Here is a 15988-nt window from a genome sequence, read left to right on the forward strand (position 1 = left end):
TCAAGGTGTTGCACATAGCGATTTACTTTTGAATTACCTGTTGCTAAGTATGCATACTTTTCCAAAGGATTGTAAGAAAGAAAGAAAAACTGCAATAATATAATACCTTTCATGAGCTCAGGACTTCCCAAAGTGCTTTACAGCCAATATCACGTAGTCACTATTGTAATATAGCAAACAAGGCAGCTAATTTACATGCTTCAAGGTCCCACAAACAGCAACGTGATTATTACTACATCATCTGCTTTAGTGATGTTGGTTGAGGGATAAATATCAGCCAGGGCTTTTATGCTCTTCATCGCAACAATGCAGTGGGATCCTTTATGTCCACCTTAGAGAGCATAAGGCCTCAGCTTAACGTCTCATCCAAAATACAACACAGTTGAGAGTGTAAACCTCGCTCAGTACTGCACTGGAGTGTCAACCTAGGTTTTGAGCTCAAGTGTCCTGAGTGAGGCTTGGACTCTCAAAAAATCTGACAACAGGCAAGTGTGCTACCCATTGAGTCACAGTGAACCTGAATGGAAAACTCATTATAAACCTCTTCATAACTACTGACTAGCAATCAGGAAATGAAGGCCAATTTTACCTTTCTATAACCCAGAGAGTCCCCAAAATACGGCAAAGGCATCAGTCAGTAGGCTCAGTACAGCCCAGGAACTGATATTGTCACCTATTGGCCTATATGTATGTATCTGTGGAGAAAGAACAGAGTCAACATTTCAGGTCAATGATCTGTCATCAGAAATGACGATGAAAGATCACGGGTCCGACACTTTAATTCTGTTCCTCTCTGTGCAGATGCCGCCTAGATGCTAAGTGTGTTTCCATCATTTTCTGATTTTATTTCATTCTTAAAAAAGTTCTTTAGGATTCTCCAAGTCTTCCTAAACAGCAGTGGTTGCACTCTACTGTAATTCATGATGTTTGACAAGATCTGGAATGTTTGAGGCACAGAATAGAAAAACTCAACAATCGGTCCATCATTTTGTTTGTACTATTCATTCCAGATTTTAGTTCCTACTTAAAAAAAAAATGAAAATTCAAGATTAGCATACCAAGCCCTATCTTTACAAAACTGCACTTACCCATAATAATCCAGGTAAGCATACAAAAGATAGCGCAGCTCATGCTCAAGGCAGTACAGGATGAAACAGCTGTGGAAGTCAAGCCCATCAATGGACTGGTACACTGGAACTGGGTGAGGTTCTTGCATCACTCCCCCTGTACAGCTTAGTCTTACCAGGAGCTGTCTGAAGTCTGCTAGCTCTGAAGGGATGAATACTCCTTTTCTGTTAAGGCAAATGTATAAATAAAAAAATTGCCAAGAGTTTGCCATAATTAATCCACAACTCATCCTATTCTATTTCTAGTATGCAGCTACAAAGGAAATCATGGCTGCACTGTTCAGCAGCTCAATGCTCTGAATTTCAGAGTCGTATTTCTTTTTAGGTTAAACATTAAACAAAACTTTTTTTTTAAAAAAAAGGCTACAGACTATGGGGTCAATTAAATGACCTATTTTGAACAGATTGCAAACAGCAATCATTGATGATTCGTTTTCTAATTATCCTCCCTGTGAGAGGTCAGAAACCCATTACATGGGTAATAGGAAGAGCATAAACACAGTTATGGTACAAAGAAGGACCCACACTCTGCATCCCTAATATCAAAGGATCTGCAGTTCATTCAATCACTCCGTGACCAGATTTTTTTGTTTGAGTATTGGCATGACAGTTTGAATAATGATATCCTTTTAGACTTTTGTTGCTAAAGGTAAAACAAGTATTTGTGAAAACAAAGATATTTACCTTGCCAATTTATCTAGTATCTCATTTCTCATGTAGTTACTGCAACATGTGTTCTGATTCACAGTATCGGGTGTCAAGGGTGGCCAATTTGCAGAACTCCCGCTATTCTGGAAGCTTTCAATCCAGTCACAAATTTTGGCCCAGTTATGTCTGGAAGTGAGGTAGGTCCATAATACCTCGGGACTACAAGACTGAATTGCTGTGAAGAGATTTGTGTAACAGCATCAAAAATTAAGGAAGTGACAGAAGATCACTTTAAAAGCAACACAGGAGAGAATGGTTCCTGGAACACAACAATTTCATTACAATCTCTTAAGCAACCTTAATAAAAATTACAGTTTTAGCCAACAAGGCACAAAGTGACACTGAAGACTGGGAGAGAGGGTAGAGAAAAGAGACAGAAGGCTCATACCCAGTGTTAGAGAATTAAAGAGTTTTGGAAAGATTGTAGTAATTTAAGTTCTTCTTCCTTAACGGGGGGATTCTATGAAGGGAGAAATTTTAAACATTACAAAACAGGAGAAGGGAACTTGGGGTCAAAATGGTGAAGGGCAAACTCAGAACCTGTCAAAGTTCTCCGCACAAAAAGCAAATTCTTATTATAAAACTGCTCCCAAAGAGAACTTTTCTGATCTACAAAGACACCCAAAATGCTGTTGCAAATCCATTGCAATTATGTTCACCCTAAATGTAACATAAACTAAACTTACCTATATCCAATTCTCTAGATAACTTAACTCGCTCCTTTGCAACCTTATCCCACCATTGAGCCCAATCCAATATGACCACACAGGAGTTTGGATCTCTTTCTGGGTACTCAGCAATCCCAACCTCATGGCTCACGACTTGCTCCAGGATAGCAGCAAACCTGGGATCAATATTCTCAACCTGGAATAAGCTGAAAAAGCCCACAAAATTAATATTTTTCATGACATACCAGTTCATTATTGATCATGGATATGTTGCTGCAAAGATAATTGCTGTATTATTTCTAAAGTATTTGGCTGGTCAGCATCTTGGAAGAAAGCGGAAAATTCAATAAGCCAAAACAATTTGCATAAAGCTAAACCATCTTAAAGCCTGGACAATTTATTGATCAGTTCGTTTCCTGCCCCAAAGTTCTAAGAGCTCAAAATGTCACATTATCATTTATATAATGCTAGAATTCTTTAAATAAGCAAAGTTGTAATACTCCTGGAGGAGTTCTAATTTTCTCATTTCCTCACCTCTCCCAAAAACTAGAATAAGGCTTTGGTCCTGTGCAGTACTCCACTCAAGTGGCTATTATTACTATGAGTTTTGACCATGTGCCAGTTAGCTATTTGAACACAACAGGCATCGCTGCCAAGCTCAATCTTGTCTTCATCCAAGCAGACATAACAGTAGAGGTTGCTGGATAGTAATCAGCAACCCGGTCAAATTCTCCTCTCTAGGAGTAAGGCCAACTGTAATGCTCCAATGGCTTTGTTGAAATTAGCTAATTCACCAAAGAATGGGGATCAGATCTATCATTTTCCTAGGCTGCACTGCTCAGCTACTCACTGATTATACTCACTGAGCTATTGGCAAAACAAACTGAAGTTTGTTTAGTTAAAATAAAAGAACTCCATACACATTTACTAAAGGAATTAAACTTTCAAATAATTAGGCATTGCGATAAATGGTGGCCCAGCCAGTGACACCCATAATCCGTGAATGAATAAAAAGGATACACAAATGATACAGATGTGGATGTAACCAGTCGCACAGGAGAAGCCACAGCCAACTACAAAGGAATATTTGCTAAACCACATAAAGAATATTTCAGAAAGAAATTGCAACAATATGAATCTGAGAGATTTTCCAGCTCAGAGACCAGGGGGAAAAAAAAACACCCACTTGGGAAGTGGAAGATCACCAAGAACAGTGTTCCACAAATTCTAGTGCAAGCAATTATAAAGCAGCCTTTAGTTTATTATAAAAATAAGTCAGCACCACATCACCGAATCATAGAATTTTTGCAGTGCAGAAGGAAGTCAGTCAGCCCATCGTGTCTGCACCAGCTTTCCAAATGAGCAATTCACTTAGTGCCATTCTCTTGCTTTCTCCCGATAACCCTGCACATTCTTCCTTTTCAGATAACAGTCTAATTCCCTTTTGATTGCCTCTGTTGAACCTGCCTCCACCACACTCTTAGGCAGTGCATTCCCGATGTTAACCACTTGTTGCATGCAAAATTTTTTCTCATATCGCTTTTGCTTCTTTTGCTATTAGTTTAAGTCTGTGCCCTCTCATTCTCAATCCTTTCATGAGTGAGAACAGTTCCTCTTTATTTACTCTGTCCGGATCCCCTCATGATTTTGAATACTTCGATCAAATCTCCTCTCAGCCTTCTTTTCTCCAGGAAAAACAGTTCCAACTTCTCCAATCTATCTTCATAATTGAAGTTCCTCATTCTTGGAACCATTCTCGTGAATCTATTCAGCACTCTCTCCAATGCCTTCCCATCCTTCCTAAAGTGTGGTGCCCAAAACTGGATGCAATACTCTAGCTGTGGCAGAACTAGTGTCTTATACAAGTTCAACATTACCTCCTTGCTCTTGTACTCAATGCCTCTATTAATAAAGCCTAGGATACTGTAAGCTTTTTTATGCTCTCTCAACCTTTCCAGCCACCTTCAATGACTTATGCACACTTACGCCCAGGTCCCTCTGCTCCTGAACTCCCTTTAGAGTTGTACCCTTTATTTTTATGCTGTTTCTCGATGTTCTTCTTACCAAAAGGAATCACTTCAAATTTCTTCGCAATGAATTTCCATCTGCCATCTGCCCGCCCATTCCATCAACTTGTCTATGTCTTTTTGAAATTCTACACTATCCTCCTCAGTTCACAAGACTTTCAAGTTTCATTTCATCTTCAAATTTTGAAGTTGTGTCCTGTACAACAAGGTCTAGGTCATTAATATATAGCAGGAAAAGCAAGGGCTCCAAAAACTGACCCCAAGGGAACTCCACTACAAAGCTTCCACAAGCTCAAAAAGCAAGCATTAACCAATTGTTTTTTTTATAATTCATTCATGGGATGTGGCTTCGCTGGCTAGGCCAGCATTTATTGCCCATCCCTAATTGCCCTTGAGAAGGCGGTGGTGAGCTGCCTTTTTGAACTGCTGCAGTCCACATGGTGTAGGTACACCTACAGTGCTGAAAGGGAGGGAGTTGCAGGACTTTGACCCAGCGACAGTGAAGGAACGGCGATATATTTCCAAGTCAGGATGATGAATGGCTTGGAGGGGGACTTCCAGGTGGTGATATTCCGATGTGTCTGCTGCCCTGGTCATTCCAGATGGTAGCAGTCTTGGGTTTGAAAGGTGCTGTCGAAGGAGTCTTGGTGAATTGCCACAATGGATCTTCAGATGGTACACACTGCTGGCCACTGTATGTCGGTGGTGGAGGGAGTGAATGTTTGTGGATGGGGTGCCAATCAAGTGGGCTGCTTTGTCATGGATGGTGTGAAGCTTCTTGAGTGTTGTGGGAGCTGCACTCATCCAGGCAAGTCAAGTGTACTCCATTACACTCCTGACTTGTGCCTTGTAGATGGTGGACAGGCTTTGGGAAGTCAAGAGGTGAGTTACTTGCCGCAGGGCTCCTGGTCTCTGACCTGCTCTTGTAGCCACAGCATTTATATGCCGAGTCCAGTTCCGTTGCTGGTCAATGGTAACCACCAGGATGTTGATAGTCGGGGATTCAGTGATGGCAATGCCATTGGATGTCAAGGGACAACAGTCTGATCCTTTCCTGTTGGAAATGATCATTGCCTGGCACTTATGTGGCATGATTGTGACTTGCCACTTGTCAGCCCTAGCCTGGATATTGTCCAGGTCTTGCTGCATTTGGATGTGGACTGCGTCAGTATCTGAGGAGTCACAAATGATGCTGAACATTGTGCAATTAGCAAACATCTCCACTTCTGACCTTGTGATGGAAGGAAGGTCATTGATGAGGCAGCTGAAGATGATTGGGCATAGGGCACTACACTGAGGAATTCCTTCAGTGATGACTTGGAACTGAGATGATTGACCTCCAACAACAACCATATTTTCTTTGTGCTAGGTATGATTCCAACCAGCGGAGAGTTTCCCTCCTGATTCTCATTGACTCCAGTTTTGCCAGGGCTCCTTGATGCCACACTCGGTCAAATGCAACCTTGATGTCAAGGGCAGTCACTCTCACCTCACTCCTGGAGATCAGTTCTTTTGAACATGTTTGAACCGAGGCTGTAATGAGGTCAGAAGCTGAGTGACCGTGGTGGAACTCAAACTGAGCATCAGTGAGCAGGTTATCGCTAAGCAAGTGCAGCTTGATAGCACTGTGATGACCCCTTCCATCACTTTACTGATGATCAAGAGTAGACTGATGGGGCGATAAGTGGCCAGGTTGGATTTGTCCTGCTTTTTGTGGACAGGACATACCTGGGCAATTTTCCACATTGCCAGGTAGATACCAGTGTTGTAGTTGTGCTGGAACAGTTTGGCTGGGGGGGAGCAGCAAGTTCTGGAGCACAAGTCTTTGGTACTATTGTCGGAATATTGTCAGGGGCCATGGCCTTTGCAGTATCCAGTGCCTTCAGCCATTTCTTGATATCACGTGAAGTGAATCGAATTGCCTGAAGGCTGACATCTGTAATGCTGGGGACCTCCGGAGTGGGCTGAGATGGATCTTCCACTCAGCACTTCTGGCTGAAGATTGTTATAAATGCTTCAGCCTTATCTTTCCACTGATGTGCTGGGCTCCCCCATCAATGAGGATATTTGTGCAGCCTCCTACTCCAGTGAGTTGTTTAATTGTCCCACCCATTCACGACTGGATGGCAGAGCTTAGATCTCTTCCATTGGTAGTGGAAACATTTAGCTCTATTGTTTGCCACTTATGTTGTTTGGCACAGTAGTCCTGTGTTATAGCTTCACCAGGTTGACACCTCATTTTTTGATTTGCCTGGTGCTGCTCCTGACATACCCTCCTGCATTCTTCACTGAACCAGGATTGATCCCCGGCTTGATGGTAATGGTAGAGTGAGGGATATGCCGGACCATGAGGTTACAGATTGTGGTCGAGTACAATTCTGCTGCTGCTAATGTCCCACAGTTCCTCAAGGTTGCCCAGTCTCGAGTTACTGGATCTATTTGAAATCTATCCCATTTAGTACGTGCCACACAACACAATGGAAGGTATCCTCAATGTGGAGATGGGACTTCATCCCCACAAGGACTGTGCAGTGGTCACTCCTACTAATACTGTCATGGACAGATGCATTTGCAGGTTGGTGAGGTTGAGTTCAAGTATGTTTTTCCGTCTCGTTGGTTCTCTCACCACTTGCCACAGATCCATTCTAGCAGCTATGTCCTTTAGGATTCAGCCAGTTCAGTCAGCAGTTGTGCTACTGAGCTACTCTTAGTGATGGACATCGAAGTCCCCCACCCAGAGTACATTTTAGCACCTTTGCCACCCTCAGTGCTTCCTCCAAGTGGTGCTCAACATGGAGGAGTGCTGATTTATCAGCTGAGGGGAGACAGTAGATCATGACCAGGTTTCCTAGCTCATGTTTGATCTGATGTCATGAGATTTCATGGGATCCGGATTCGATGTTAATGTCTCCCAGGGCAACTCCCTCCCGACTGTATAACACTGTGCCGCCACCTCTGCTGGGTCTGTCCTGCCGATGGGACAGAGTATACTCAGAGATGGTGGTGTCTGGGACATTACCTGTAAGGTATGATTCCATGAGTATGACTATGTCAGACTTATGCTTGACTTAGTCAGTGAAACAGCTCTCCCCATTTTGGCACAAGCCCCTAGATGTTAGTAAGGAGGACTTTGCAGGATCAACAGGGCTGAATTTACCGTTGTCGTTTCCAGTGCTGAGATCACTGCCTTGTGGTCTGTCCTGTTTCATGCCTTATTAACTTGTTTTTAGCGGTCTGATATAACTGAGTGACAGAGTGCATTTAAGAGTCAACTACATTGCTGTGGGTTTGAAATCACATGTAGACCTGACCAGGTAAGGGCGGCAGATTTTCTTCCCTGAAGGACATTCGTAAACCAGATGTGTTTTTACAACAATTGACAATGGTTTCATGGACATCATTAAATTTTTAATTGAATTAGACTTTTGTTGAATTCAAATTGCACCATGTGCAGTGGTGGGATTTGAAGCCGCGTCCCCAGGGCATTACCATGGGTCTCTGGATTACCAGTCCAGTGACAATACCCCTATGCCACCGCCTCTTCCACCTGCACACACCCCATCAATACTCGCCGTTTCCTGCCACTCAACCAATTTCGTATCCATGTTGCTACTTCCCCTTTTATTCCCCAAGTTGTAACATTTCTCACAAGTCTGTTGTGTGGCATTGTATCAAATGGAAGTCCTTGTACACCACATCAACAGCACTGCCCTCATCAATCCTCTCCATTACCTCTTTGATTCTCCCTTAAGGATTCCATGCTGGCTTTTCTTAATTAACCTGCATTTGTCCATGTGACTATTAATTTCATCTTGAGTTATTGTTTCTTGAAGTTTCCCCACCACCAAAGTTAAACTGATTGGCCTTATCTTTACACTGTTTTTTGAACAAGGGTGTAAACATTTGCAATTCTCCAATCCTTTGGCACCACCTGAGTCTAAGGGAGGCTGAAAAATTATGGCCAGAGAACTTTGGTCTCTGATGTGGAGGTATTAACAACTGTTATGTAAGGTGAGGAAACAAAAGAACAAGGGGGAAAGAGGGAGATGGGGAAAATGGGGAGAAATATGGGGAAGCAAACTGAGATAAAACTACTCTGAGCCAAACCTGTGTACCACATGCAGAAAAACCTCAAGTGATTTGATAGAACAATCACCTGGATGTGGCACTGGTGAAGGATAGTATGATTCACAGCATCATGAAAAACTTTTTCTACTTAAATTAGTCAGTCATTGCATTAGAACTTTACTTTTGTTCCATAAATAGGATTTTTTGTAAAAATAATAAAAGAACTAACTTTCAATGATAGCTATCACTTATTATTTCAGAAATTAAATGAATACTTAATAATGGAAAATGTTGTTCACATCAGTACTCCTGCATAATGAGCTCATTATGGTTGTTCTAATTCTTTTAATTAGCTACATGCCATGTACAAGATATAAATCTCCTCCTGGAGTAAATTTTCAAGTAGAAAATGAAAAAGTATCTCAGAACAACTTAGATTTTCATAGAAATAAACTTATCTCCAATTATAAAAGAACAAAGAAAAAAAGCGTCCCCTTTCACTTCTCTATTTCACATCAGAAGTCCAGAGCAACATGCTTTTTGTCTGAACAGAAAAGTACATGAACAGGGGAAGCCATTTAGACAACTCACAAACAAATGTTTACTTTGCATTTCCACTCCACTCCAAAAAAAAACAGCAGCACCATACCCTGTCCACAGTTGTGACTTGGTTGAGGATTGATGGAGAAGAGCATTTGGCTTTCAGTAGATGCAATGATTAAAACTCTAAACCTCAAGACAGTTCGTACTTAAAAAGGTGGAGAAAACTTAAGAGGTTGTGGTGTAAATACACACTCCAGAGAATTCACAAGTAAATGTAACCATTGGAGGGTTTATAAAAGGTAATAAGGGACATGTTTCAAGGTCTTCATATTAACACACTCAAAAGATAGCAAGACTGATTATCACGCACTTCTTGCTCAACAAAGTGAGCTCTCCAGCCTTATCCAATCCCCACTACAGTTTAAATATTAGCAGATTAACCACTTCAAACCCCCTGTAGCAGGTATGTGACACATGACCTCAGCATCACTGGGTTAGGTGGGGGCTGAAATAAATGGCAAACGTTCAATTTCTAATCATTGTCTATCAATCCCTACTGGGAATAGGTGTGCATCAATGTCAGGTAAGCACTCAATTGGGTTGGCTGTGCTGTGAGTAGCCCAAGGCAGTCAGCATTCGGCTTCTACGTGAATGACCATTTGTGGCAGACACAAGGACAGCTGACATCTGTCGAATGAGACCTCAACAAGGAATCAATGAGGGAGGAAGAAATGGCATTTAAATTTATCCTGGAAAAATTACTCAACAAAAAAAAAGTGAATTATATAACAAAGAATGTGTGCTTAACACTGTAAAAACAGGACATAAAGAACAAATTAACCTTGCTATTCAATACTATCTGATCCTATTCCTTTTCTCCTATCCAGAAGGCTAATCCTGGAGTAACCAAACAAATAGTAGAACAAAAACAAAAATACCTAGAAAACCTCAGCAGGTCTGACAGCACTGCGGAGAGGAACACAGATAACGTTTCGAATCCGTATGACCCTTCATCAGAATAATTAGTAGATTTATAAGTTTTAAACAAGAATAAAAGTTCTCTTAAGAATTAACAGATACAATAGATTTTTTCTTGCTGTTAACAGATTAAAAAAGACATTTACACAACACTTTTAGTGACCTTGAAATCTTCCAAAGCACTTTACAGCCAATGGAGTACTTTTTGAGGCCCAGTCATTGAAATGTAGGAAACATGGCCACCGATTTGTGCACAACAAACTTCCTTCACCAGTAATGCGGTAATGGCCAGGTAATCTGTTTCAACGGTGCTCATTCAGGGACAAATATCAGCCAGAATTGGGGAGAATTCCCTTGCACTTCTAAATAATTCCACGTGATCCTTGTACATCCACCCGAGTGGGCAGACAGGCCCTCAATTTTAAAGACTCATTCAAAAAATGGCACTTCTGACAGTGCAATTCTCTGTACTGTACTGGAGCCTCAATCTAGATTCAAATCGCTGAAATGGGTCATGAACATAACCACCTCAGTGTTAGCTACTGAGCTGCATTGACATAATTTACAAGAGGAGAGATAAACATATTCTGAAAAAACTATGGAGAAGTACATTATAAAACATAAAGGACTGTGTGCATTTTGCAGTAAAAATAACCATAAAGAACACATTTAATTTCAGGAAATATGAGGTCTTGCTTAAACATGACTGAGATGGAGTTCAAGAGTTTTTTTAAAAAAAAGCAATTATAAAGTTTTACAGCAATAGATTCAAAAAAGTTCTCCCCTATTTCAAACTACAGGGTTTAAGAGGCATAAGCAAATCCCTGGATTTCATCCTGCACTACAAAATTGCTCAGTTATCAAGTATTGTGGAGTAGCACATTGCGATTCAATGTAGAGAGTCAGTATGTGCCTCCTATCCTAGCAGAGCAGCTTTGGCAAGGTGTCAAACATAATCATCTTTAATAATCTTTCATCTTTGCTTCATTGCGCCCACCCAAATACTGATAGGATTTTACATATACTATAAATAACATTATCTAAGAGGGAGCTTAAGACAGTAAATCAGCCTCTGGTTTCTGCCATTTGTCAAATGGCTGCTGCACCTAAGAAAACACAAGAACATTTCAGCAAGTTATTGCTTCGTAATTCACCAGAAGCCACTATATTAATGAACTTTACCTGCTATGCAAAGGACATTCCAAGGTGTGCGGGGAGGCGGCATACAGATTCTCTACCAAATGAGCAAATTTCACCATCTCTTTCTCTTCGACAGATAAATAGTCCTGGAGGTTTTCCACCTAAAAAGGAGAGGAATTCATCAGGAATAAAGACACAAAACATTTACAACTGAGGGAGGCCATTTATGCTCATTCCAGCCATTGAACCCTATGGTCCATCCTTCCCATTAGTTAAGGGCCTATTGAATAATTCCATAAGTTTTGTCTTTTCAACTCTATATTATCCAATCCTATATCGTACTCTATCCAGAAAAATATTCATGTTAGTGATCACTCTGCCCACGAAGGAATTATTCCTGATATTAATCCTGGGCTTGGTTAAACATCACTCCTGATTAGCCTATTCTATCCAACTTAGCAAATAACAAACCTCAGAGCCAGGCAAGATTGCTGAATGACCAATTTCCTGGCCCACGTATGTACAAATCTCACCAGTCTGGACACCTTAGCAACTGGAAAAATCTATCCTTAAATGTTTAGAGGCTGTGTAAGACTCTTCACCATTCTCATAATTTAAATTCATGTCAAACACATTTAAAAAGTGCCTGGTGCTTTCAACAGAGCCTTTGAGAACTTTGTAAACCAGGTTTGATATAGTGCAATTACACTCTCTGCTGTGTCAAACAGAAGTGGTTCAAGTTATCCTGTTCTGGAGAGCCTTATGTCACTCCTGTCTGAAGTCGGCTCAGGGATCATCCCCAGGTTTGTATTACAAGCTCATCGGTGTGAAACACTTTCTGAAGCTAAACCTGAAATACAAAATACAAGCTGAAGAAGCAATTACTTTCATCCTCTACCCAATTCATCTAAAACACCAATGGGGGAGCGGGGAAGGCAGGGAGGAAAAGGTCTTTTCTGGAAATCATTCTATTTTCAACCAAGACAGTGAAAACAATATTTTTTTATATAAATGTGGCCATTTTTGATTATCTACACATTTCTAAATTAAACCACATGGATTAGTTTAGACTGTGGCTTATCCTCTTATCCCTTTGGAGTGCTTCCAAAATACTTAGTCTTGTCTTCCCTAAAGCAGCTGGAAATTAATTCTATAAACTGGTGAGCATTATAAAACAGATTTCAATAAACATACGGTCTATTATTCAACTGGGAAAATTCTTGGAATGAACTTAAAAGAGGCAGGCTCCTCATTAAGACATTACATTAAACACCCACACAAATGTTTGGCTTTTTTAAATATATAAAGCAGGCACTGATGAGAGACTGCCTCGTTCAAGCTCATTCCAAGAAGTTGTGCTATACTGGGAAAGGGAGCAAGAGTAATTAGAGCAAAAGTCATACACAGGTCATTGTTGCTTGCATCACAGGAGATGGTTTTGGGCAACATCAATGGAAGCCCAGGAACCGTGTGGCCCAAGGAAAGGGGAAAAACAACCGCATTCTCACAAAAATGATAGAAAAATTACGAGGATTTATGATTACATTTTTGTTCTGAGTTTTCAATAACACATTCTTGAAGATGAACTTTTCAAAGAAAGCATTCATGACAACACAAGGGAACAGAGTTAACAAGATCAATGAATTACAGCTTTAAAAATGAGTCTTCAAATTAGCATGCTACTGCACAAAGGGTTAGTGCACTTGTATCAAAATCCCCACTAATTTAATGTAGGTCTTAATCTTCTTTAATTGAAAAAAGGTTAATGCACCATTAAATCTGAGGAGGAGGAAACTTTTATAAAACATCTTCAACATTTCTTCAATACAAGGTTCTTACCAACTATCAGGTTTCGACTGTCTCTTATTACAGTCAACAGCTCAAGCAGTTCAGGAAAATCAAAGAAAAAGGGGAATCAATTTATTTCTTTTTTTTTAAAAAAGCTGGTATAACATTAATAAAAACACAATGGGCCAAAGCTTCCAAGCTGCAGGACAGCGTATTGGAGGGGTACCCCAAAGTTGCACTGGGGAAGCCCCTCCCCACTGGCAAGTTCCCAGGTAAGGTTTGCACGGCAATTGCCCAGAAGTGCAAACTTCCCCTGGGCAACTGCCCTGCACTGGGAACCATCCGAAAATGCAATTTAAATCACAAACCTCCGATGGTTCCGACTGTGTTACGCACACCGACCACCGCCAGCACACCCCCGAGCCTCCAGGGGACTCTCACCATCCCGACTACTCACCCCCACCCAACCACAGGACACTCCACCAGCCTGGGGGAGGTAGTGGCCAGGGACCCAGTTTGAATCCTACCACAGCAGATGGCGAAATTTGAATTCAATAAAAATGACGATAAGCACAAAACCACTGCCGATTGTCATAAAAAACCCATCTGGTTCACTAATGTCCTTAAGGGAAGGAAATCTGCTGTCCTTACCCAGCCTACATGTGACTCCAGACCCACAGTAATGTGGTTGACTCTTAAATGCCCTCTGAATGAGGGAATCAGGGATGGACAATAAATGCTGGCCTTGCCAGCGGCGCCCACACCCTCATGGATGAATAAAAAAAACCCGACCGTACCCCCCCCAAATCAATAAAGTTCAATAAAAAAACTGGAATTACAAGTCTACTGATGACCATGAAACCATTGTCGATGGTCGTAAAAACCCATCTGGTTGCCCTTTAGGGAAGGAAATCTGCCGTCCTTACCTGGTCTGGCCTATACATGACTCCAGACCCGCAGCAATGTGGTTGACACTTAACTGCCCTCTGAACAAGGGCAATTAGGGATGGGCAATAAATGCTGGCCTAGCCAGCGGCGCCCACATCCCATGAATGATTAAAAAAAATAACTGGGGTATATGCAGAGCAGCAAGAGAATTTTTATAGAGAACGGAAATTGTAGCACAAAAGCAGCACATCATTTAAGTTATTAAACTGGAGCTGATCTAATCTTATTTCTCTACTATTTTCACTAAAACAAGGAGAAACATTCTGCGTGGAACTCCTAAAAACTCTGTAGCTCCAGTCAGCAAATGAGGTGTGTGGCATCAAGAGGAACTGCCAAAAAATCTAATCCAGATAGCCCGATTTTACTGGGCATACAAACTACATATTTTATTTGTCCTTTTATTAATTATGGGATATGGGGTCAATCGTCTCAACATTAAATAGTTTACATGAAAAAAATGCGAATGCTGTAACCAGGTAAGGTTTGCTACAACTTTCCTTCTCAAACTGAAACAGCTTTCACTTTCAACAAACCCTTTGATCAGGGATTTACATGAGAAATATTCAGCTTGAAATGCTTAATGTATTTTGTTTTGAGGGGGAAAGCAACGAAACAGGAAAGAAAAGAAATACTAGTTATTATACAGAATTCCAGATATTTTAATATACATTATAAAATGCTGTAGTGTATCTAATTATCACCAAACATTATTCAGGGGGAGCGAGACAAAAGTAGTCTGACCCTGTCCTGTTTCCTTGCCAAACAATGAGTCAAATGGAAGTGTGTGTGTGTGTGTGTGTGTGTGTGTGTGTGTGCGTGTGTGCACATGTGTGTGCTACATGTGCGCGCCTGTCTGTCTGACTCACTGTTTAGGTTCAAACGGGGATAAATGGTCAATGGTTTGAAGCACTGGAGGGATACCAAGCTTGTAGAATTGTATCCCTGATTGAATCAACATCCTTCAGGAAAGGGAGGGAGGGAAAGAAAAATTACCCTGTTTTCTATGATTAACGCTACACACTGGTGCCCTGATTCACATTGCCGCTTAAATGCCTGAAAATACACCTTATCAAAACTAAGAGGAACTTCTTTAGGCTGTTTGGTGGAATGAGATGTTTTGACATTGCTCACTTAAAATTTCTTACCAGGAAATCTCGAAGATCTCGATTAGCTGTGTAGCAGCAGATACGGTGCAGTTGTTTCTTCACATCAAATCCCTAAAACCAAAAAGAAACATTAGCATTGTTCTGAAAACATATCACCCTCCAATCTGATACTATTTCAAATTGTTAACCATACAACAGAACCGGGTAAGCAGTCCCATCATCATTTTTGGGCAATACTTCATTGCTTACCATGTTTTTTAGAAGTTGCCTAGCCTCCTGCAAGTCCTTTTTTAAAAGGCAGTCATACGTTAGGTTTAAACCAGCTTGCACGAGTTTGTTCAGATTCTTCGCTGGTTTCTGCTGGGCTGTGAAATAACCCTGAGCCCGGGGAATCTGATTATTTAGTATTGCATCACGAACGACTTCCTGCAAAGATCAAACCAAGAGAATTTCAAATTTTAAAAAAAATGTATTCTGACCGTAAAAAAAAAATTAAACACTAAATGCTAGATTTTCCAATCAATATTTCTTTAATACACATGTTAATCCACTTAAAATAAACAGGTTAGCACCAGGAGGAAAGTATAAGCTTTGGAGTCACTGCCCAGATTCAATCTGCACCGCAGTCATTCATGAAGGATTTATTTTCACAAAATACTTCATTTAATGTTCATTGTTTCTCCAGGAAAAAAGGGCTGAAGAATGACCTTTGAAATTATCGAAAAGTTCAATCGGATAGAGAGAGAGAAAATGTTTCACTTGAAGGAAAATACAAAACTCAGGGTCAAAAATAAGATAAATGATAATAACCCTAATAGAGAGTTTAGGAGAAACTTCTTTAACCTGAGGCTGGTGAGAATATGGAACTCACTACCACAAGGAGTAAC

General features: G+C 40.8%; 1 protein-coding gene across 5 annotated transcripts in view; it reads right to left on the reverse strand.

Moving 5' to 3' along the window:
* Positions 1 to 15988, reverse strand: part of spg11 (SPG11 vesicle trafficking associated, spatacsin) — a 157225-nt gene that overhangs the window by 108071 nt on the left and 33166 nt on the right. For all 5 annotated transcript variants that reach the window (XR_005941447.1, XR_005941449.1, XR_005941448.1 and 2 more), the window contains exons 11-16: positions 15351 to 15527; positions 15141 to 15212; positions 11302 to 11420; positions 2522 to 2709; positions 1812 to 2010; positions 1089 to 1292 (exon numbers count right to left, since the gene is read on the reverse strand). Coding sequence is in view for 2 of the 5 variants with exons in the window: in XM_041175101.1 (XP_041031035.1) it covers positions 1089 to 1292; positions 1812 to 2010; positions 2522 to 2709; positions 11302 to 11420; positions 15141 to 15212; positions 15351 to 15527 (959 nt within the window). In the remaining 3 variants the exon portion in view is untranslated. The remainder of the gene's footprint in view (positions 1 to 1088; positions 1293 to 1811; positions 2011 to 2521; positions 2710 to 11301; positions 11421 to 15140; positions 15213 to 15350; positions 15528 to 15988) is intronic.

The sequence above is a fragment of the Carcharodon carcharias genome, chromosome 26 (assembly GCF_017639515.1).
Source record: "Carcharodon carcharias isolate sCarCar2 chromosome 26, sCarCar2.pri, whole genome shotgun sequence".
NCBI lineage: Eukaryota > Metazoa > Chordata > Chondrichthyes > Lamniformes > Lamnidae > Carcharodon > Carcharodon carcharias.